Below are 22,944 nucleotides of genomic sequence, written 5' to 3' on the forward strand. Positions count from 1 at the left end.
AGCCAGGACGTCAGATTCAAAGTGCCCAGACAGGAAAATGAATTCAAATTTTCCCGGGTCATTTCCTGTGTGGCTGGTCAGAGAATCCAAGCTCCGACTGCTGTCCAGAGCGTCAACAGAGTGGTGCACTGTGGGATAGCTCCCGGAGCTACTAAGTTCGATTTGCATCCACACCTAGCCTAATTCGAGCTAGCAAGTGCGAATTTAGCGTTACTCCACCTGTCGGGGTGGAGTACCAAATTCGAACTAAGGAGCCCCCTAGTTCGAATTAAATGGCTTCCTGGTGTGGACGGTTGAGCGATTAGTTCGAATTAACGCTGCTAAATTCGATTTAAGATCCTAGTGTAGACCAGGCCTGAGAGTGAGAGCGGGTGCTGCTGGCGGACTGAGTACAAATGTTATCAGACACCAGGAGGAAGGTCCTGTGGTGAGGATAAAGAAGGTGTTTGGAGGAGGCCATGGGGAAGTAGCCGAGGGAGTTGTAGCTGTCATGCAGCTGTTACAAGAGGCACTATAGACAGCTGCAATCCACAGGGCCCTGGGCTGGAACCCGGAGTAGAGGGCGGGCCTGGGTTCCCCCCAAACCTCCCCACTCCTGATCAGACACAGGAGAAGTTGACCGAGACTGTGGGGAAGATCACTGAGGTGAGCAAATCTGCCAATAAGCGCAGGACCCACCAAGGTAGAGGAGGAACTTTGTCACACCAGCCAGATAATCTCTTGCTTCTGGAGGTGGTCCGTGCTAGGGGAAAGCTGAGAGGCCCTGCCCTACAGAGTCCTGGGGGCCTTTCAGGCCACACACCTCCTTCCCCTGGGCTCTCAGCGGCTGGAACAGCCAGGAGAGCGGCCCTGATGGCAAGTAGCCCGGGCTGCTCCACTGAGCATGTTTATGTCTCTGTTTTTCCAATCTGCTGTATTGTCATGTGCCCATCACTGCAGTGACTAGCCGGGGGGAGAAAGGACCATTCACTGGTGTCCCCATCCCTCAGCTGTGGGGAGTTTTAGAGGGCCTGCTGGAAGGGGATTTGTTGCCAGTCTCCCTCTGGGGGATGGTGCTGGCTCCACAAAGAGAAGTGTCCTGCAGAGAGGAGAGGTTCCTCCTGTCCCCAATGGCAGCACCTGCCGCTGCCAATGTCCTTCTCCAAGCTCCTGTGCGGATGGCCCTAGGCTAGGTGGGCCTGCTAGGCTGTTGCAGATGAGCCTGGCTCTGGGGTGGCATGTTCCCTGGAGTTCCCTTCAGTCTCTGTTTTGTGCTGGCTGCACCTGGAGCAGCCTCCTTGCCCCTGCTGGCCATTGTGCTGAGATCTGCATCCCTAAGTGCCACAGGATGTTGCTCAGCTCTCAGGCCTGCATCTCAGCTGTGATCTGCCCCTGCCCCTGCATGCACAGAGCTCTCTGGAGATCCCTGCACTGGCCTGCATGGGGCCAGCAAGTCATCAGAGCCCAGCCCCATGCTTCTGCTTCGAGAGATTTTTTTGCCTCTTCACCAGGTTAAATCTCCTTCTAAACGGCAACAGGTCCCTTCATTCAGTTTCCTTGCCAAGGATACGGCAGTCTGCTTCGGCGAGGGAGAGGGAAGTGGAGTGTGAAAGAGAGCCAGTGTGTTCCAGCTCCAGCAGTGGGGAATTTGCCGTCTCTCCACCATAATTAAATATTGTTTGCATTGCTTATTGATAGAGCACTAAGCCACACTCCGTTTTAATTTGTTCTTTGATAGTCGCCTTTTTCTGCTAATTGATTTTCAGGGTGGTTTTTATTTTTTATTTTTTGTCTGATTTAATACCTGCGGTGCCACTGAAAACAGAGAGGCAAGGTGACACAGAGCTGAGGAGCGAGCCAGGAACTGGCTTGTCCTCGCACACAGCCAGCTTCCCTCATCATCTCCACCTACACGAGTTGATACACAAAGCTCCAAGCTCGTCTCTGGGTAACAGGAGAGGCTGGAGGGATCTGATAGCTGCTCCATCGCTGCTGCAGAGATGGAGGGGAATTGGCTTTAGGGAGCTCATAGTTACTCCAGTCCCAGCCTCTCCCAGCAGGGTATTTGGGAATAGCACAGGAGCACAGGCTGTGGGGGGAGCGCCCAGCTATGCCAGCCTTGACCTCTCCCAGTAGGAGGCGCTGTAGGAATGGGAGAGGAACTGCCAGCCACTCCATTCCCAATAGGAGGCACTGTGGGGAATAAGGTTCTCCCAGCAGGGGGCACGGTAAGGAATGGGATGAGGGCTGAGTCACTGCAGAAAATTATGCTGGTTGACTGTGCCTGGGGAACTCGTTCCTGGCGTTCCTCAGACGCCAGCGACTATAGTAACATGAAGTGTTGTGATGTTGATAGCGCCTTCCATCTCAGAGGAGCCCAGGGCTCTTTACAAACTCGGTGCATGAAGTCTCACTGAAATGCAGCCACTTCTGGGGTGAGAGGGAAACAAACGTTGCAGAGCGCAATGGCTGGGAGCAGGGCCGGCTCCAGGAGTTTTGCGGCCCCAAGCAGCCAAAAAAAAAAAAAAAAAAAGCCATGATCGCGATCTGCGGCAATTCAGTGGGAGGTCCTTCGCTCGTAGCGGGAGTGAGGGACCCTCTGCCGAATTGCCGCCGAATACTTGGACATGCCGCCTCTCTCCGGAGTGGCCACCCCAAGCACCTACTTGCTAAGCTGGTGCCTGGAGCCAGCCCTGGCTGGGGGGAGGGGAAGGGAAATATCCTCCAAGACAGTAGGGCAAACCCCCTCCTCTTCCAAAAAGTGCCACGGGAGCTGTAACAGGAGCAGAAAGACGCTGTGGGTCTGATTGTGTCAGCAGAGCTGAGTGGCTACAGCACTAGCCATTGTGTGGGCTCCACACCTGGAAAACCAGCCCCTGTGGTCTCTAGGGACCCACCAAAAGAGAGACGCGCTCTTGGCACAAACCGCTTGGAGCCAACCCTGTAGGGTAACACCCTGCTCAGAGCTGAACCTGGGCCTCTGGGGCTTCGACCAGCCTTTTCTGTGGAGAGCAGATGATTTCTTTCTAAGCCCCCTGCCTTGACTGCTCTTGCCAAGGCTCTTTGGGTCTGTGCCTCCAGATGTGATTAGGAGGTGGGCAGTGAGGGGTTAAATTTAATCACCGCACTAGAGCTAGAATTGCCTATCTCCCCTGTGCATGTGATCGCTTTGCCTGGCTGGTATCCACACCATGCGCTGGTCCTGGTGGGTGGTAGGGCTAGCGAGTTACAGCTACGCAGTCCCATGCCAACCCGAGCATTCTGACATGCACGGGTGCCTTCATCTGCCCCACACTGTGTTGATGCGTGACGTGGGTCTGGCCGCTGGACCGCCATGGGATCTCACTGTGCTTGGGCTGCCCTGGGCTGAGCGCTACCCACGCTCGGCCCTCCCACCACTCGCTCTGCCTGTCCCAGGTTGGGCGGTGTGTTGACAAGCTGTGTTCTGTTCTCTTCCCAGGACGATCCAGAGGGAGAAGAGATAGAAAGGGAGAAGTCCAACTCCTTGAAGCTGGAGTTTACCGAAGATGTGAACTTCAAAACCAAGGTTAACTATTCGTATGCTGCCGTGCAGATCCCTACGGACATCTACAAAGGCTGTGAGTGCTGCTTTCTCCTAAATTTCTAGGGACAATTCTGATCACTTAGGCTGACCCCCCTGCATAACGTAGGTCAGAGAGCTCCATCCGGTAATTCTCTGTCAAGTCAATAACTCTGACTGAGCTAGAGTGTGTCTTTTAGAGAGAGCCCTCTGACCTCGATGTAAAGATCTTGAGGGAGGGACAGAGGGCCGCGCTCATGGGTTAGCTCTCCTCTCTCTATTATTGTCTTCGTGCAACTCATGGTTTATGAAAAATAACGCACAGCCTGTGACTACCGGAGTCTGGGGACTCAAAAGGCTGCTGTAAATGTAGAGCTGTTGAGCCCCTGCACGAATGTCCCGTCAATGCAGTTACATGGCGTGGCCTGTGGAAGACGGAGCATGCACCTTCCCCTGGCAAAGCTGCCGCTGGGAGGAGGGGTGTGCGTGCTACAGTGAGTGAACCCCTCCCTCCCCTGTTCAAGGGAGCCGGGATTATAGCAGAGATGGGTCTGACCCCAAAAACTCCCCAACCTAGGGGAGGTTCCATCCACCTCCAGCCATTGTAGTGCCCAGGCGAAGTCTTGGACGATTAGCGGCACTGCACCAAAACCACCGTCGCTTTGCCCTGGGGTTCTGTCACCTCCACCGCTCTGTAATGGGAGAGTTGGTCCTTGCAAGGCCTCTTGGTATCTCTCTGCCTCCCTCTGTAAGCCACACTCCTGCATGGAAAGTTTGCCTCATGCTGACGCTGTGTGGGCAGTTCCCTTCCCTGCAGAACAGTTGGTAAATAGCTCCCCAGTCTCCACTCACAATGGCGCAGCCGGTTTCTCCCAGACCATGCTGAGAATGTCAGCAGCCCAGCCTAATGACTCAGATGAAGCCGTGGGATTGTGTGTGCTGGCCGTAGTGTCACTGCCGCTGGTCCGAGGCTGCTCTCCCCTGGTTTCCCTCTCGCTGTCAAACAAAAGCCCTGGCCTGTGTTGGGTTTGTGAGCTTGGTGCCAAAGAACAACCTGATCAAGTAAGAGGGGGGCCAACCGCCGGGAGCTTCTGCTGCCGGACGTGCGATGGATGTGTCTGTATCTCGCGGAACTTGCTGCAGCTGAGACACTGACTCAGTTCCTAAGAGGGCAGAGGAATAGGACAGGACTATAGCCAAGGCCACGGGTGGGATGGGACGGCCCAGCAGACCCCGTCTCTCCAGTCTCAGCGTTGCTGGATGCTGAATTGCAAAGAGAGGGAAGGGAAGGAGGCAGCGAAGGGAGCCATGGTCCATTCTCTGCCACGGGACTGACCTGGCTGGCTTCACATACCGGGAAAGGGAATGTGTCACCCCGCTGCCCTGGAACCCAGCCCACCTTTGCTGCCACTTGGTCCTCCAGGACTCTCCATCCTCCTCACCCAGTGCTACTGCGCAGTCAGGTGCTTGGTGGGTGAGAGGGGACCACCTCCCTCTGCCGCATTAGAGACTGGCCTCTGTGAGAAGCAGGGCCGTGGAGTGGCTGGACCAGTGGTGCATCCATTGTTGCAGACTGGCCTCGGCCTTGTCATGAGTGGCTAGAGTTGGAGAGCTCTCACACATGGTCTGCCCGGGCAGCACTGTCTCCTGGTGAACCGTGGTGTCAGATGGGAAAGGAGCTTGGGGAACGCATGCGTAGAAGACCCAGTTGTATTGCACTGGGGCCACGGGGTCTGCTAGTTACCCAGCACCATCACTGGCTGGCTCTCACGAGGGAGGTACGGGCACCTACCTTCAGTCTCTGTCAGTGAGGCAACGTCCTTGCCCTCTAACCCCTACGGCTGGGGCTATCTAAAACACTGCCAGCGATCTCGCCATACGGGGGGTGGGAATAGGCATCGGGTGTTTTCCAAACCTCTCGGTACAGCTGCCTATCTGGAGCCCAGTTAGTGCTTGGTCCCTGCGTGGCTGCAGAGCAACCCTCCTTCTTTCTAATGAGCTTCCCATGCCAACACTGTTAATAGGAGCAGCCGGCCCTGCAGCTTCCTTGGAAGAGCTTAGCTGTATTTCACCCCCCAGGCATCGTCTCGGTGTCCCCAGAAGGGGAGGGTGGGAGGGGAGGAGAACCCTGCTTTTAAGGCCAGCTCCCTGTCCCATAACTAGTCCCATTGGGGTGGAGGTAGGTGTGCTACAGATAGCACCTCCCAAGTCCTTAGCCTACTGGGCCGTTGTTAAGCCAGAGCCCCTCATGACATTTACCAGAAGAGTCCCTTGCCCCTCTGTAACTCCCAGAGGATGGTCCAGTCACAGCACCTCCTCCTGACAGCAGCTGGGATGAACCCTCCCCACTGAGCAGAGCATTCTGACGCTGTCCATTGTGGGTCTCTTCCGCTTTCCTCCAAAGCGTCAGGTCAAGGTACCAGCCTTAGATGGCTCGTTGGTCTGAGCCAGTACAGTGATCCCCTGTGACAGAGACAGACACGTCCGTGTGAGCTAATGGAGAGGAATGCATTAATTCAAAGGCCCCCCGGGTGATGGGACGTGTTGCAGAGGAAGTTGTGGTGTCCCCATCACCTGAGGTGTTTGAGGCTGGATTTGACGCCGCTGCCCGGGACGTGCGGTGAGGGTGGCGTCTTCATCCAGGAGCTAGGTTGGCATTCCGCACAGTGGCTAAGCTGCGTTGGAGGAACAGTGTGGTTTGGTGCTGGCTCCTAATGTTGACATGATCCAAAGAGGCTTTGCTCTGAACCAGCTAGAAGAATGCTCCTTGCAGCACAGCCGACCTCAATCAGCAGATTCGAGCAGCACCTGGGGTGGTTAGATTCACCAGGGGCCCGAGAGGAGTTGGCACCAAGTTAACTAGCCCCGGGGTAGAGTCAGGGAGCTGTCAAATAGCAAAGGGATGAGTATGAATTCCCATAGACTGTCCCACTGCAGGTCTTTGGGCTTGAGGGCCTGGTAGGAGAGTCTTCTGCATTGTGACTGAGAAGGAGATTGGGGTCGGCTACCTGCTACCTGCACTGGCTTGCAGAAAATGAGAGCCGCGCTGCATTCGTGCAGGGAGCATTGTCTCACTGAGGTCCCTTCCCCCCCAGAGGATGAGGTCTTTCATTTCTGTGTTATCGCCCCACTTTGGCTGGTTGTTGGGAGCAGCCCTGGGCTTTCCCCAGAAATGAGCAAAACTCATCAACCATCACGTTGTCTTTGGGCCTTGAACAATAATAAGGACAAAGCCAGAGCCTGCTGAGTTCTAAAGCTGTCCATTACACTAGAGTGTGCCCATGCCCCATGCTCCTGCCCTCTCACCAGGAACCTGCAAAGCAGAGCAGGGCCCGCAAGCTGTGACTCTTGCTCACTACATCCTACACACTGGCAGTGCAAATCACCTGCGCCCAGCTGGAGTCCTGCATCAAAGGCTCAGGGGTTCTCTGGCTCCTCATTGCTAACCATAGTGCATACACTTTGTGCTTCACTGTTGTGAGGAATTTTGTGCTTGTGAACATGAAGGGACCTGATGGTGCTGGATGGAACCAAGCACATATATACATTTGTGCAGTACGTAACCACCAGGGAGCTGCCAAGAGTTCCCTTCCAGTGTGCCCCAGGGAGCTTGCACATCCACTGAGCCTGTGTGAGGGAGCTGGTCAGACTCCCTACTTTGGATACACCAGGAACCTTTTGTCTAGTGCAGGGGTTCTCAGACGGGGGGTCGGGACCCCTCAGGGGGTCTTGAGGTTATTATATGGGGGCTCTCGAGCTGTCAGCCTCCACCCCAAACACCACTCTGCCTCCAGCATTTATAATGGTGTTAAATATATAAAAGCATGTTTTTAATTTATAAGGGAGGTCGCACTCAGAGGCTTGCTGTGTGAAAGGGGTCACCAGTACAAAAGTTTGAGAACCACTGGCCTCGTGGTTGGTCCACCATAGACATTGATAAGTCTGCGACAGCCAGTCACAGAGGGCCTTTAGCACAAGGGGTTGAGGCTGATGCTTTTAGATGTGAAGGTCCCAGGTTCAAACCCCACTCTTGGCCTAAGCAAGGTCACTGTTTACACATTAGCTCGGAAAACTCATGCTCCTCCTCCCAGCTAGGAGTACGGAAGTAGGGAGCCCAGACACAGCTTCCTAGATCACACACACAGATACCCCAACTGCCCAATGAGGCTCCCCTCCGCTTCTGATTGCCGTCTCGCCTGTGATTGGAGCCTAGCTCACATCACCTTATTTAACCGCACTTTCCATCATGTGCTGATATACAAACTCGTTAGCGGCATGTACAGGCGCACATCCGTGGAACAATTTCACTGCATCGGCATCAGTGGATTAGAAATTGCAATTAGTTTTATTACCCAGTTAGCACGGGCCAAGCAGCTAATGAAGCAAATCATGAGATCTGGGAAGCGGGGGAAGCATGGGGTGGGTGAGCAGGATGAAATATTCATGATTTCCAACCCCCCGCTCTTCAGCTGGCACAATTGCTAATGTCCTGCCAAAGCCACATAAATCACCATGCTCAGCTATGGAAGAAAATCAGACTGGAGATTAACTCACTCCGGGGAGTTGGGGCCTATTTGGAGAAATAATGGCCGTGAGGGGACGGCGGGGGCAGGGGAGTGGGGGCAGAACTGAGTAGTTCTGTCGGGAAGAACGTTGCTTCTTTGGAAATAACCATTGCAAAAATGAGCCGAAGCAGCGTTCTGGTGCGTGGAAATAGCTGCCAAGTGTGGTGGAGTCGGGGTGGAGTCCTGGCATGCAGCATGGCGGGAGGGAAGAGGGCTTGGAGTAAAAGCACAAGGCACTATGTGACAGTTCCAAGGCAGCAGACATCGTGGTATCTAAGCACCAGTGCCAAGGGCCACAGATAGAGCCACGTTCTGGTTCGCCCTGTGTGGATGGGACGCCAGGATGCTCCCTGGCTGTAAGGCTAGGGATTGTTTGGGGCAGCAGCGGTGCTTGGCTCATCAAAGGAGCAGGGCAGGCGATGGGTGCGCCTCTTCCAGCATGAGGAAATGGGCTGGAGGGAACAGACACCAGGCCCTGCTGCAGACTGTAGCTGCTGTGCACTCCCCACATGCACACGTACTTTGCAGTGCATGCACACACACACGCTTTGCAGCGTCTAGGGCAGGCCCGGTCCGTCTGCAGCATGCTGCCCTGGCGATTCTCTGCCCCCTCCCTCCCCCCCGGGCACACAGCCTGAGGCCACGCTGTGGGAATCCTTGCTGCAGGGGCAGACTTTCCACCACATCTCCCCACTAGATCATTTTTTAAACCTTTTATTAAACACTGGCGCCAGCTCCATCCCATCTTCTCTGCTGCTGTTCTGCTCCCACTCCTTGCCTGGCTCCCCGGTCAGTATGTGTCTGCGAAGGAAATGATTAGGGGATCTGTCTTCTCCTGTCTGGCCAGAGGCAGTAGCAGCCGCATCTCCAGAGAGTCAAGGCGGTCGTGTTTGGGCCCTTGGAAGGGTGGAGCAGCAGGTGCCTTCCCCGTGTGCTAGGAGGGGCTGTGCCTTCCCAAGGCAGGATTCCTCCTGGAGCCCCCTGGGGCAGTGTGTCTGCACTGCTCCAGGTGCCCACCAGGGTCGAGAAGGCCTGATGGAGCCCAGTGTTTGAAGTCAACAGGCTGCATGCGCCATGAGACAGTGCGTTGATTTGCAGCGTGAAGATCCTGGGCCAGCCTGATGTCCCATTGGAAATAGACTCAGGTACAGGATGTGATGGCAGAACTGGCAGTGGCTCCACACACCCATCCGAAATGGACTCTGCTCCCAGGTCAGTGAATGGCATGAAACAACCGTCCATCCCACACAGCTGTCAGCTAGAGATGGGCTTTGCTTGGGGAAGAGCTGGATGCTCTTGTTTCCTATGCTTTGGCTGTGGAGGATTAACAGAGTTCTGCCCCGTGTAGGCCCAAGAGCAAGCCCTGGTCCTTCTTCTTGGGGGTGATTAGCATCCAGGCTGCCTTTGGTGGCGGGCTCTCCTGTCATGCCGGGAACTGGAAAGGGCCCAAAACATCTGGCATGAGGCCATCATGTTGCAACACAAAGGTCCTGAGATACAAACTTCTGCAGTGATACCCCCACACCCACCTGGGAATTGTGCAGACACTCTCTGGGGAAGGGTGTCATGGACTCTCATCACCTGCAGGCTATGGCAGAGACCATCTGGGCAGCAGGTGTTACTAGAACCTCGATCGTGCTCAGAACTAGCTAGAGCTGAGGGAGCAAAGTTGAGCATGCGCAGTAAGCACGCACAGTGTGGGCAGATTAAGGCCACTTGGTCTGGGCAGCGCAGAACCAAAGGTAACGGCGGTTAACAGCAGGGACTCGCAGGAGAGGGCAGAGCCCAGCTGAAGGGTGATGTGTGAGCAGAGCAGTCTGGATGTGTGGAATGGGTGTAAACGCCAGCAAGGGTGAGGCCTGGGTACCAAAGCGGGAGAGAAGAATTTAGTTGGAGTCTCGGGACATCTTTCTGCTGGCAAGAGCTACAAGGCTGTGGAATCATCTCCCCAAGGGACTGGGCTGTGGAAACAGGCTTTTAAATATGGACTGAACAATGCACACTAGACTGCGGGGATGACTCCAGTGCTTGCTGCTGCAGGGGAGGAACGAGACAGGACCTGACAGGGCACCTCTGATTTGTACCAGCTTGGCAGCTTGGCTTCTGGAGCAATCCACGCACCCGCCCTGCTCCGTGAGAGCAGCTTTCAGGTGCGCTGGAGAAGCAATCTGTGTGTTCTGGGGAGAGAGGAAAAGTGAGGGTCTTAGAGCACCCTCTGGTGGCCGTCCAGTGCAGCATCCTCACTAGTGACTGCCGAGAGGGCCATGCAGCCCCTTCGGAAAGAGGGGTGTTGTTGTGGAGGGAAGAGACCAGGATTGGGAGTTGATCCGGCCAGAGCAGCAGGGGCAGAAAAGGATCTCTGCCTCTGAAGCTTGTGCGGGGTGAGTCCTGGAGGAGGAGCTCACTGAGGCCAGGCCAGATCATTGTGCTGTGCTCAGGAGCTGAGCAGTGCGGCTGGAGAGGATGGATGGGGCTTGAGGAAAAAAGATGAGCTGTCTGGTTAAGGCAATAGTGAGTTTTAAGTGCGCTGGCATGTTCTTTGTGCAATGGGACACCCTAGACAGACCTGTCTTGAGAATGCTGCCCTTGGACTCTTCATGAGCAACTGGTGCTTCCATCTGCTTAGAAACAAGGTTGCGTATAAGTACCATTACGTACTGAATGAGAAATAACTGCCCGGGGCCAGAGGTGGTTCCCAGCCTGCTGCGAATGGTCCCAGCCGCGGGAAATTCACTCTGGACCTCACTCTGGGTTTTGCAGCCAGGGCCCAGCCGTCATGACAACAGAGCTCCAAAACTTCCCATGGTGGGAGGAGCACGCTGTCGCTGCAGCTCCTTAGAGGACTGCAGAGGGCAGACCCTTCTCCTGTGGGGTCACTGCAAATTCTCTGCTGTGAAGCTCTAACCATCAGATTAAAGGACAGTTTTGTGATGGGCACCTGTAGTGGTGTGAGACTCATCACCATAGCACCACCTACTGACCATTCTGGAATTAGCACAAGTCCTTCCACAGGGCACCCTCCTCAGGTGGTGTCTCACTTGCCATTACTCCCGCTTTGCTGTCTCCACCGTGACCCGTGTCGCTCCCCAGACCATGGTGTCCCCCTCTCTGTTGTCTCCCTCACTTTTGGGGGAACTGGCAATCTATAGTCCAGCCACTTGCCTCAGTGGCCCACTGCAGTCACCAATCTAGTCCCTTGCTCCAGAGGCAAATTGCAGTCTGTGTTAGCCACTTCCCTCAGGGCAAGTGGGGGCACCCCTAGTATCTTATCTGCCCTTCCTCCAGGACCTCAGTCTGGCAGCAGTCAGCCAGAAGCTCCTTCTGCTCTGCTACCCTACCCAGCACTGTTCTAGCCATGGTGCTTCTAGGCAGCCATCCTTCTCCCTAGCAAGCCAGAGAAAGACCCCACTCTGCTCTGTTAAGCAGCCCTTTATATATGGCCCCTGCTGGCCCTGATTGGCCACTGCAACAAGCTACTTCCTGATTGGCTTTTTTAGTGAGCTCTCCTCTAATTGGAGGGTTCTGCGCAGGCTCCCTCTGGCCTGTTTTAACCATTCCTCCCTGTGTGGAGCAGCTGCCCCACCACAGCACCATAGACCTTGTGGGAATATTGGAAGGCACGAGTGAGCTCTGAAATCGTGATGCACAGATACATTACCCTGTATCAAGCTGCACAGATTCCCACCAAGATAGTAAATTGGGGTTTTGGATAGAATAGGCCGAAGAACATAAGAAACAAGTTTGCTTTCAATTTGGAGAAAGATTTCCTGAGCACTTCTTACCTGCCCAGTCCTGTTGCTCACAAACTCAGAGTGGGTGGGTGAGATTCTGTGGCCTGCATTGTGCAGGAGGTCAGACTAGATGATCATAATGGTCCCTTCTGACCTTAAAGTCTATGAGTCTATGGGTATGTCTACACTACGAGATTATTCCGATTTTACAGAAACCGGTTTTTTAAAACAGATTGTATAAAGTCGAGTGCACGCGGCCACACTAAGCACATTAATTCGGCGATGTACCGAGGCTAGTGTCAATTTCCGGAGCGTTGCACTGTGGGTAGCTATCCCGTAGCTATCCCATAGTTCCCGCAGTCTTCCCCGCCCATTGGAATTCTGGGTTGAAATCCCAATGTATGATGGGGCAAAAACAGTGTCGCGGGTGATTCTGGGTAAATGTCACTCAATCTTTCCTCCATGAAAGCAACGGCAGACAATCATTTCGCGTCCTTTTTCCCTGGATTGCCCTGGCAGACGCTATAGCATGGCAACCATGGAGCCTGTTTTGCCTTTTGTCACTGTCACCGTATGTGTACTGGATGCTGCTGACAGAGGGGGTACTGCAGTGCTACACAGCAGCATTCATTTGCCTTTGCAAGGTAGCAGAGACGTTTACCATCCCTATTGCACCGTCTGCCATTGTAAATTGGCGATGAGATAATGGTTATCAGTCATTTTGCACTGTTTGCATTTGGAAATTGGCGATGATGGTTATCAATCCTTTTGTACCATCTGCTGCTGTCATGGGTGCTCCTGGCTGGCCTCGCTGAGGTCGGCCGGGGGCGCATGGACAAAAATGGGAATGACTCCCTGGGTCATTCCCTTCTTTATGTTTTGTCTAAAAATAGAGTCAGTCCTGCCTAGAATATGAGGCAAGTGTACTAGAGAACCAGAGAGCACAGCTGCTCCAGGTCAGAGCCCCAGAGATCCCGCAGAAATGATGAGCTGCATGCCATTCTAGGGGGTGCCCCTGCAACAACCCCACCTGTTGCTTCCCTCCTCCCCTAACCCTCCTGGGCTACCGTGGCAATGTCCCCCCATTTGTGTGATGAAGTAATAAAGAATGCAGGAATAAGAAACACTGAGTTTTTAGTGAGATAAAATGATGGGGAGGCAGCCTCCAGCTGCTATGATAGTCCAGGCAGGACATTAAAGGGTGGTGGGGAGAGGAGCGCAGCCTCCAGTTGCTATGATAGTCCAGGGAGTACAGAATCTTCTTTAGACATGAAAGGAGGGGACTGATGGAGCTCAGCCTCCAGCTGCTATGATGAGGACGGTTACCAAGCCTTTTGTACCGTCTGCTGGGAATGACCAGGAGTCATTCCCATTTTTACCAAGGCGCCCCCGGCCAATCTCACCGAGGCCAGCCAGGAGCACTCACGGGCTGATGATGACGATGGATACCAGTCATTTTGCAGAGGAAGAAGATGCTGGTGTTCAGCGCTGCAGCACCCCGTCTACCAGCAGCATGCAGTAGACATAGGGTGACATTGAAAAAAGGCGAGAAACGATTTTTTTCCCTTTTCTTTCGGGGGGGGGGAAGGGTGTAAATTGAATACATACACCCTGAAACACCCGGGAAAATGTTTTTGACCCTTCAGGCATTGGGAGGTCAGCCAAGAATGCAAATGCTTTTCGGAGACTGCAGGGACTGTGGGATTGCTGGAGTCCTCAGTACCCCCTCCCTCCCTCCATGAGTGTCCATTTGATTCTTTGACTTTCCATTACACTTCTCACGCAGCACTGTGCTGAGTCCCTGCTATGGCCTCTGTCTATCATAGCCTGGAGATTTTTTCAAATGCTTTGTCATTTCGTCTTCTGTAACGGAGCTCAGATAGAACAGATTTGTCTCCCCATACAGCGATCAGATCCAGTTTCTCCCATACGGTCCATGCTGGAGCTCTTTTTGGATTTGGGACTGCATCGCCACCCGTGCTGATCAGAGCTCCACGCTGGGCAAACAGGAAATGAAATTCAAAAGTTCGCGGGGCTTTTCCTGTCTACCTGGCCAGTGCATCCGAGTTCAGATTGCTTTCCAGAGCAGTCACAATGGTGCACTGTGGGATACCGCCCGGAGGCCAATACCGTCGAATTGCGGCCACACTAACCCTAATCCGACATGGCAATACCGATTTCAGCGCTACTCTCCTCGTCGGGGAGGAGTACAGAAATCAGTTTAAAGAGCCCTTTATATCGATATAAAAGGCTTCGTTGTGTGGACGGGTGCAGGGTTAAATCGGTTTAACGCTGCGTAGTGTAGACCAGGCCTGTGAGAACAGTTGCTCCAGCAACCAAAGAGTTAAAAGGGTGGGGCAGAGTCAAAATAAGGCTTTGAGGCTGACCCTGCAGACCCCTGATCAGTGCCTCCATAAGGATATTAAAATGGGAGGAGCAGCTGTGCCAGGGAACTGCGGTAATTAGAAACTATCAGCACTGCCTCATTCGTTGTAAATTTCATTTTTCTTCTTTTTCCAAAGCCCATTTACTAGCCCCAATGCCTGGCGTTTCTCCATGATGGAAAGTGAGTTCCCAGGAAAAGGGTCAGAGCCAGGAGAAGTTTCTTCCTGCTCTTTATTTAGTGTTAATTTAAAAAAAAGAGAGCCAGGGTTGCCTGTCCAGGGAATGCGCTTGACAGCCGGCTCACCTGTAACTCACCAGGGAAGCATGGCTCTCCCAGCAGGGCTGCCCAGCCAGCAGCAATGGGGGGGCAGCTAGATGCAGTCACAGCCCCGGGCAGTCATGCTTTGGGTACCCACATGTAACTGTTGGCTGATGGGGTTTGCCGTGTGGGGAGCCAAACCCCAGTGTGACACCAGCCCCTCCCCACTGGGGAAGGCGGGCGCCAGGCCCTGGATAGAGACTGGACATGGGGCATCCAATGGGTGGGACATCCCCCCAGTCCAGCCTGTTTAGGGAACCCTCTGCCTGGCCCCATCGCTGGCATCGTTTCCCCTGGGTAGCTTTCAGCCCAATACAGTGGAGTCCCCCATGCCCATGTGCCCAACACGATTTAGGGAGAGCAGCCAGTGACAGCGTCTCCCAAGGACCGGCACCCTCCAGGGGTGAGGCCTGGCCCTGGCCAGGGAGCCCTGCAGAGAGAAGGCTGGGAACGGAGGGGAAAGGGGCTCTGGGCTGAGGCCCAAACAGGTTGATGCTCCGTGGAGAGTGCCAGCCTTTCACTTCCCCTCTGTAAAAGGGGGGTATTGTTAGGGTCTGACCCCATGAAAGGGGCATCTCAGGCATTAGATTAGGCCTGTGATCTTGGGTGGCAGGGGGACCTCGTCTGTCTTTAGCCAGCCCCATGAAGTCCACGTGGCAGCCGCCAGTTTCAAGGAAGGACTAGGAGGAGGCAGCAGGCAGGGAAGCAGTGATTCCCAGCATTTAGGGGGTTCGCACGTGGCGGCAGCAGCTCTCCCGAGGGATGTTGGAGGTGTAGCTGGCTGTCGGGGAGCGCGAGTGGGATTGAGAGGCACAAGCAGTGCCCCTTGGCTTGCCAGCACCCTAGCCCTGTCTCATGCCAGTCTGGCACAGAAGCACTGGAGGGGCACTATCGCCGGCGGGCATGTTAATTAATACATGGAATGAAACGCCCTCCGCAGTCACCCGTCACTACACACACAAATTACATTTTACATGTTTTTTATTTACTGTGTCACTTTTAATTAAATCCCTAATCGTTTGCTAGAGGGCGTTGCCTGGTCCTGCCTGTCTGGAGATGGGGAGGGCGCCTGGAGGGGTTCGATCCAGCCTCACGTATCAGGAGGCGGTGGAATCACCAGAGGCAGTGCTGGGGAAGGAGAGAGAGAAATGGGGATTTGGAACGTGTTTGAGCGGGGAAGGAGTCCTGGATGGACCCAGTCCCCTGATTCAGTCCCACTAATAAGAGACAAGAAGCTCCAGCAGAGAATCCCAGGAGTGGGACAGCAGAGAGAAAGGGGCGTCTCTGAGCCCCTCACATGGGGAATTCCCCTCAGCTGGCAGGATCAGGCCCTATGCTCGCCCACTCCCCTAATTCTGACAGGGGATAATAATGGAGCAGCTTTGCTGTAGTAAAGGAAACCCGCATACTGTCTGTTTACACACAACCCAAAGCGGCCTGCTCCCATCTCCCTCTGAAGTGCAAAGGGGCCATTCAGGCAAAGCAGAGTGGGGGAATGAGCAGGGTCCAGCTAGGATCCAAACCGCATCACCATCAAGAGGCCAGCAGCCTTCACACGCAAAGCCCAGCGCCCAGATGACACACTCACCCTGTTGGTCAGGTTCAGCATAGCAAGGGAAGCTTCCTGCGCCCATCAGCCTGGCTTGGGGAGTTGCCCGAGGCTTTGGCAAAAGTATTTGGCACTTGGCACAGGAGAAGATTTTCCAAGGGACACATCTGGGTCTCTCCCCAACACCCCACCTGTATGGAGCTTTGGCTATGAAGTCGCTCTGGGGAATATTTGTATCTGCTGGAAAGCCTTGGAATGACTCATGGCTGTTAAGGCTACAGGAGAGTTTTTATTCTAAGCCTCTGGTTTTGGTGACTTACAATTTTCTGAAATCTGGAATTTTCCAACTGTGGTCCCTGCTCAAAAGTGGCCTTTGTTTAATGTTTGAGCAAAACCCATTCATTCATTTTTGAAAGGGTAGAAAGAGGAAAAATACACACATTCGCCATTTCAAAACCAAAAAAAACCCCTTTGCATTCTCTTTTTGAACTGCTCTGCAGGAGAATCAGCATGGGGGTGCAAAGTTGAAATTTGGGAGAGAAGTAGCCCTCTCTTGGAAGTGCTTTAAAATGTTCTGAAGAAACTTAGTTTTGTGTTCACCTACGGAAAATCAGGCCTTGTGCATGCGTGGGACATTTTGTTTGGCATTTTCTTGCTAAGCACATAACTGTATAGCTAAGGTTCCATTGTACATCTTGTGTGGCCCTCTCAGCTACATACGCTACTGCTTAATCTCCTAAATTACTGCAGGTGCGCCGGATCCACTTTCCAAATGCATCAGTGAAAAACAGGGGCAGCTGTTGCTTTCCCCACCAAAAAATGCCCCCAAGCAGCCGAGGGAGCCATGCACTGCGCTGGGATTCAGGAGGGCAAATCCTGAGGCAAATTCAACCTGATGAAGGGAAATAGTCTTTCACACAACATGCAGTTAGACTGCAGAACTCATTGCCACAAGAAGTCACCATGGCCCAGAACTGAGCAAGATTCCAAAGGGGGTTGGACACTTATATGGAGATCAAGGCTTTCCACATCTATCATAGTTAATGAGAACAAAAATGATGGAAGGGAGATTAAACCTTAGGCTTCAAGGTTTAAGCCAATCTCTAACTATTAGAGACCAGGATGAGGCTGGCGGGGGGGCAGTTTATCCCACATCTGCTACTGGGAGGCTCTGTCGCTTCCCTCGGAAGCATCGGGCGCTGGCCACTGTCAGAGACTGAACATGGGCTGGATGGACCATGGGTCTGGGCCAGTCTGGCAATGCCAGTGTCCCTTTCCCTCTGCTGAGTGGCCTAAATAACTCTGCACTTCACAACTCTTATTTAGCAAAGCCTCATGCCGCTCCTCCAAGAGGTTAGGCCAGTACCATTGCCACCGTCTGTGAGATGGGGTCAGAAAGGCCCGGAGAGGTTCAGCACTGCACAGAAAGCAAACTTCCCTCCCTCTCGGGCCATGTCTACACTATAAAATTACATCAGCATGCAGCCACCACAGTAATTACATTGCTTGTGTGCGCACTTGGCTCCTTGTGCTATGCGTCCTCACCAAGAGTGCTTGTATCGACTGCATTGTCAGCGTGGGGCATTGTGGGATGGCTCCTGGAGGCCAGTATCAGCTGGCATAAGCAATGCAGCGTCTACACTCACTCTGCACCACGTGGGAAGCTGGTGTTACTAAATTGGTGTAGCGGGAGCCAGATTTAAGTGAAGACACTTTCACGGCTAGGTCGACACGAGACAGCTTACATCGACCTAACCCTGTAGTGGAGACTGGGCCTGGGTGTGTCTACACTGCAAAGAAAAATCCACAGCACCGAGCCTCAGAGCTCAGGTCAATTGACTCAGGCTTGTGGGGCGCAGACTGATGGGCTGAAAACAGCAGTGTCAACCTTCCCTGCTCGCCGGGTTACAAAGCCCGGGCTCCAGCCCAAGCAGGAACGTCTGCGCTGCCATTTGTTGCCCCGCAGCCTGAGCCCTGTAAGACCTGGACTCTGAAACTCAGCCCCCCGGGTTTTTCTTTGTGGACAGAACCTCTGTCCTGGCTCTGATGCCTTCTCCCAACCATGGGTGAGCAGGACAGACATCCAGGAGAGATCAGTAAGGGATCAGAGTGGGGGAGGGCTTGAGCCATTTCTGTCAAGAGACAAGTTGCTTTAAGAAGAAAGCAAGAAAGAAAGCGGGCAGAGGAGCTGGCATTGTGGGTTCAGTATTAGGCTTGAAATATTTCCTCTCCCTGGAGCTGTTGGTTCCCTTCTCAGCAGGACTGTCTCAGACATTTATCCTCAAGGCCCCGTGCAGTACATTGTGTATGTTGTTCAGAACAGGGTTTATACAGAGAATCCCTGTTGGTTGTGTGGGTGGGTGATGACGAGCCCATAGTGCAGTGCACGAGAGAAGAGATTTGCTCAGGAGACGTATAAAATTCGGCCCTGCCATTTTGTGCAGCAATTCTGTGTGTTGGTTGACTGCTGCTCTCCTCCCCAGAGTCTGCTGCATTTCCACAGTGACCTGTGTATATAACGCAGACATCACTTTGCAGGAATAAAAATCATTATTCAAATGTAAAATATCATGGTACCTGCTGCTTGTACCAACAAACTCTGTTGGGATATCTGCGTTACCGGGACATGCCCCAGGAAACTGAAGGTTTAACCAAATAAGGATGCAGCCTTTAATTACATAGTCACAGCCTGTTTCCCAAATAATACCATTGCCCCTTGAACCCAGCAGTTACCCAAAGTTCCGAACCTTGCAGGGCTGGTTCCATTAGGATGAACAATCAGTGGTACAAGTCAGAGACATTCCTGGAGCAATCTCGTATGTTTACAAAGAATGGTCACAGTCCTGTTCCCTGACCTCAGCAGCATCTAGAGACCATGATTATTAGGGGTAGAGTAACAGGGTGATGCTGGTTGCAAGCTGTGGGTGTTGGGGGCAGGCAGCCAGGGGAAGTTGTGTGAGGGAGACCCTGAGAGGAAGCAGACACAGCGCTCGCTGGAAAGGCAGATCTGGGGAGTTCTGTTAATTTACCCATAATAATCATAGTCTTTAGCTCTTATCTAGCACTTTTCATCAGCAGATCTCAAAGCGCTTTACAAAGAGAGGTCAGGATCATAACAGATGGGGAAAGTGAGGCACAGGGAGGTGAGTTAATTTGCCCAAAGTCACCCAGCAGATCAGTGGCACAGCCAGGACTACAACCCGGGTCTTCTGAGTACCTGCCTGGCATAGCTCTGACCTGCCATCCATCATAGTGCCTTGTCTGGTCAGCTCCATTATCTTCAGCTGTTTTGACTACAGAAAGGGGTTTGCTTTCTCCTTCTGTTGATTATCTTTAGACCCACCTCACGGCAGCCATTAGCAAATACCCTTCAGCACAACAAGCAATTTTTTCTACAAGGGTAGATACCCACGTGTTGCATCTTTTGGTCCGCTCAGTGCACTATTGCTCGTGTTTGTGCAGTGTTTAGCACAGTGCAACCCCAACCACATTACAGATGTTTATTAACAATACTATAACAAGAAGAAGAAGCTAACAGTGAATGGCGATTCCTTGTTTTTCTCTTGAGGTCTTGTGTGTACTGATCTATCAAGCTGTGTTGGTTGATGCCCACAATTAAATAAGGTGGTTATGAAATGTAACCGTTTCCCATGAAATCTGTCGTTTCCCCACCACCAGGTTTTTTTTCCCTCATGGAAAAAATACAGCTGTTGGCACAGTGAAACAAGAAATCATGTGAAATACACTGATAACACAACTCAGTATGTGCAGCTTTCTGAGAAACAGCATCTGAGATACTGACATCATAAATTACTGGTTGGAGACATATCTGTCTGCAAAAGGAAAAAAAAAGTCCTCTTCACTGTATAGGGCATGATACAGAGAAATATATTCCGATCCAGCCTTTAGAGAGAAGACAACAGGTCATATATAACAGGCTAAGGGCCGGTGTGGGATTCAGCCCTAAATCAGTATAAATATTCTCAGGCCATTAGGTCAGTGACATTAATAAAAATACCTACCCCATGCTGCATGTGTGTATCTAAGATGACAAATAGTGTGTGTTCCTGTCATTAAAGTCTGTTTGGCATACACACAAGGGGGCAGAGGAAAGGGTAGGCATGCAACTGTGACCTGCGCATTTTCTGACGATCGAAGGCATAACCGTATAACTCTAACATTCTACTACAGAGATTTTTTTCTGTGGAATAAGGGTATATTAGCAAAGGATGCTCCCAGCTGCTTCAGTCCCAGCCTCTCCCAGTAGGTGACACTGTAGAGCGCAGGGCAGGCTGGCTATGGGGGAGCTCCTAGCTACTCCAGTCCCAGCCTTTCCCAGCAGGGGGCACTGTAAGGAGTGGGACAGGAGCACTGACTGTGGCTGAGCTCCCAGCTATGCCAGCCTCTCCCAGCTGGGGGTGCTGTAGAGAGTGGGGAAGGCTGGCTGTGGGGGAGCTCCCAGCTGCCTCAGTCCTGGCCTCTCCCAGCAGGGGGTGCTGTAGGGAGTGGGGCAGGCACACTGGCTGTGGGGGAGCTCCCAGCTACACCAACCCCAGAATCTCCAGTGCAGAATTGGGTGAGACATGTTTATTTTCATTAATGAAAGAAGACTTTTGGTTCTGAAGTTGTTGCTGCTGTGCCGTTCAGAAAAGATTTGCAGGGCACGGTGCCCACCCCGGCGGGGCATCGGGATAGAGGCTGCAGGAGACTCCAGAGAGATTAATTTTTGTTTTCTCCTCTCCGTTCTCTATTGTGTACATTGAAGGAGATCAATACGTAAAGCACATTCCTCACTCCTGCTAATGTGGCGTCGCAAAGCGTGTGCTGTGCCATTGATTGGCTACCAGGAGGAAAGGAACAGAAAAGGAGGCCTTTAGAGACAAAGGAGAACATAGAGGACTGTATGCCACCATGGTGCTGTGGGCACCTGCTTATTCTTCTGTCTAATGGACGAGGTTGGGAGTCTCTGATTTTCCTCTCATTAGTCAGTTCTTGGGCTCGGATGAATCAGTCCTTATTTCCGGCTCCACGTTCCCATCGTATCTGGCTGTCAGTTGCTTGGGGCGGGTACCTGGTCCACAGAGTGGGTTGGAGCCATCTGCCAGCACCTGTGCTTTTGCAGCACAACACTGGCACGGTTTGGGAGGCGCATGGTTTTTGTGTATACAGGTTTGGTTTTGAGAAGCCGTGTGTGAGAAGGAGTGAATGAGACAACGTGTCTGTGGGTTTTGCCACGTGCCTGAATTAACTGGAATTAAATACCTATTATGGAAAGGTTTATTTTCTCAGATGGAGGAAATTAAAAATGAAAGTGGAGTTACTTAAAAATGAAAAGATTTTCAATATTTTATTTAATTGATTGGTTGATTGATTATTAGTGTCTGAGCACCTCACAGGCATTCATGGTGTTATCCTCACTGCACTCTATTATTATCCCCATTTTACAGATGGGGGAAACTGAGGCACAACCACTAGTGTTTAACTGCTGATTTGACAAAAGCTAAGCTTTGATTTGCAGCGGCGCTGAGCTTCTGTTGACTCCAGCTGCAGTTAAGGGCCCTTAAGATCATGTTTCCATGACAGGTCAGAGCCAAATTTTTAAGAGCTTCGCACCAAGCGACTCCCATTATGATGCAGGGTTTCCTCCATAAAAAGCATTGTAGAGATCTGAGAGAAAGGGGTCATATATTACAGTCTATTAACCCATTCTGTGCTCAGCTGCACCCTGACCCCAGACCGATAAGATCCCCCCATAGCGCTGGGGCAATTCGCATAACAGTAACAAATAATGAAATTGATGGAAAGGTGTTTTTCTTTATGGCCCCAGCAGATGCTCCTTCTCAAGGGCCAATCGATGGCCCCTTTACTGGATAGCTGTAGGCCCAAAGTTGGGAGAGGATAGTGGGCAGTGGATAGTCCTTGTGTTGTGTGTTCCCGCATATTGCATCCCCAGCTCTTTTCAGCATGATTCATCTGTTGCCTGGCCTGGCGAGCTGGCTCCAATGTGCCTTGAGGCTTTGAGGGAAGGGTAATAAGGGTGACTAAGGAGTTTAGAGGACGGACTGATGTACGAGGAACCTCTAAGAGAACTAAATATATTCCTCAGGTCACATGCCAGTTCTCATATAATACAACATGCCAGTTCTCATGCCATTTTTTCCCTGCAATCTTAAGATACCTGGAGCAGTGCATAGCACAAGAAGCTGCTACACAGGGCTATCTAAAAACCTGCATGTTGTTTTGCAGTATTAGAGAAATTATATGGGATCATGTAGGAATAGACTGTGTCATAATTTATGTCCATGAGGGGGCAGAGTTAAGGTTACATGTGTGACCTAACCTTTGGCCTTCCCTGGTTTCTCAGTGCTTAGCAGTGTCACCTTAATGTTCTGTTCACAGTTTTTTTCCACTGGAGTTTCCTGGGGTTTTGGGGGTGGGGTTACAAAAAAATACAATGGATAAGGAGAAGCAATTTTACAAAATAAAGGAAGAGAAGCTCCAGTCTTCAGTTCTGTGAAACTCCCCAGCTGGCAGGACAAATGTTGGTACATTCTAGCACCCGTACACCTTCCGATGTGTGCTGCTGCAGCCTGGAGACCCAAAAGTGTTTCAGGATTGGGCTCTCCCCTGCACACCTGGGCTTCCCTGCATCTTCGCTGGGATGTGAGAGAGTTTGGTGCAGGCATCCCTTACGCAGGCGCACCCTCTCAGTCAGCCGTCCCCAACATAACCTCGGTGGAGCTGTTCCAGGGCACATGAGAAAGCCCCTCTTGTGAGCACCTTAGCAGCCCTGCAGCTGACTGCTGGGGACAACTCCTTAGCACCTTTGGAACCTCTCGGAGCCCTTCCCCCTCTTCCCCATTTTTGTGTACAGT

General features: G+C 52.4%; 1 protein-coding gene across 5 annotated transcripts in view; it reads left to right on the forward strand.

Moving 5' to 3' along the window:
* CACNA2D2 (calcium voltage-gated channel auxiliary subunit alpha2delta 2) overlaps positions 1-22,944 on the forward strand; it is a 642,762-nt gene that overhangs the window by 491,932 nt on the left and 127,886 nt on the right. For all 5 annotated transcript variants that reach the window (XM_045024558.1, XM_045024559.1, XM_045024560.1 and 2 more), the window contains one exon: positions 3,440-3,578. In XM_045024558.1, coding sequence (XP_044880493.1) covers positions 3,440-3,578 — 139 coding nt within the window. The remainder of the gene's footprint in view (positions 1-3,439; positions 3,579-22,944) is intronic.

The sequence above is a fragment of the Mauremys mutica genome, chromosome 7 (assembly GCF_020497125.1).
Source record: "Mauremys mutica isolate MM-2020 ecotype Southern chromosome 7, ASM2049712v1, whole genome shotgun sequence".
In the NCBI taxonomy this organism is placed as follows: domain Eukaryota; kingdom Metazoa; phylum Chordata; order Testudines; family Geoemydidae; genus Mauremys; species Mauremys mutica.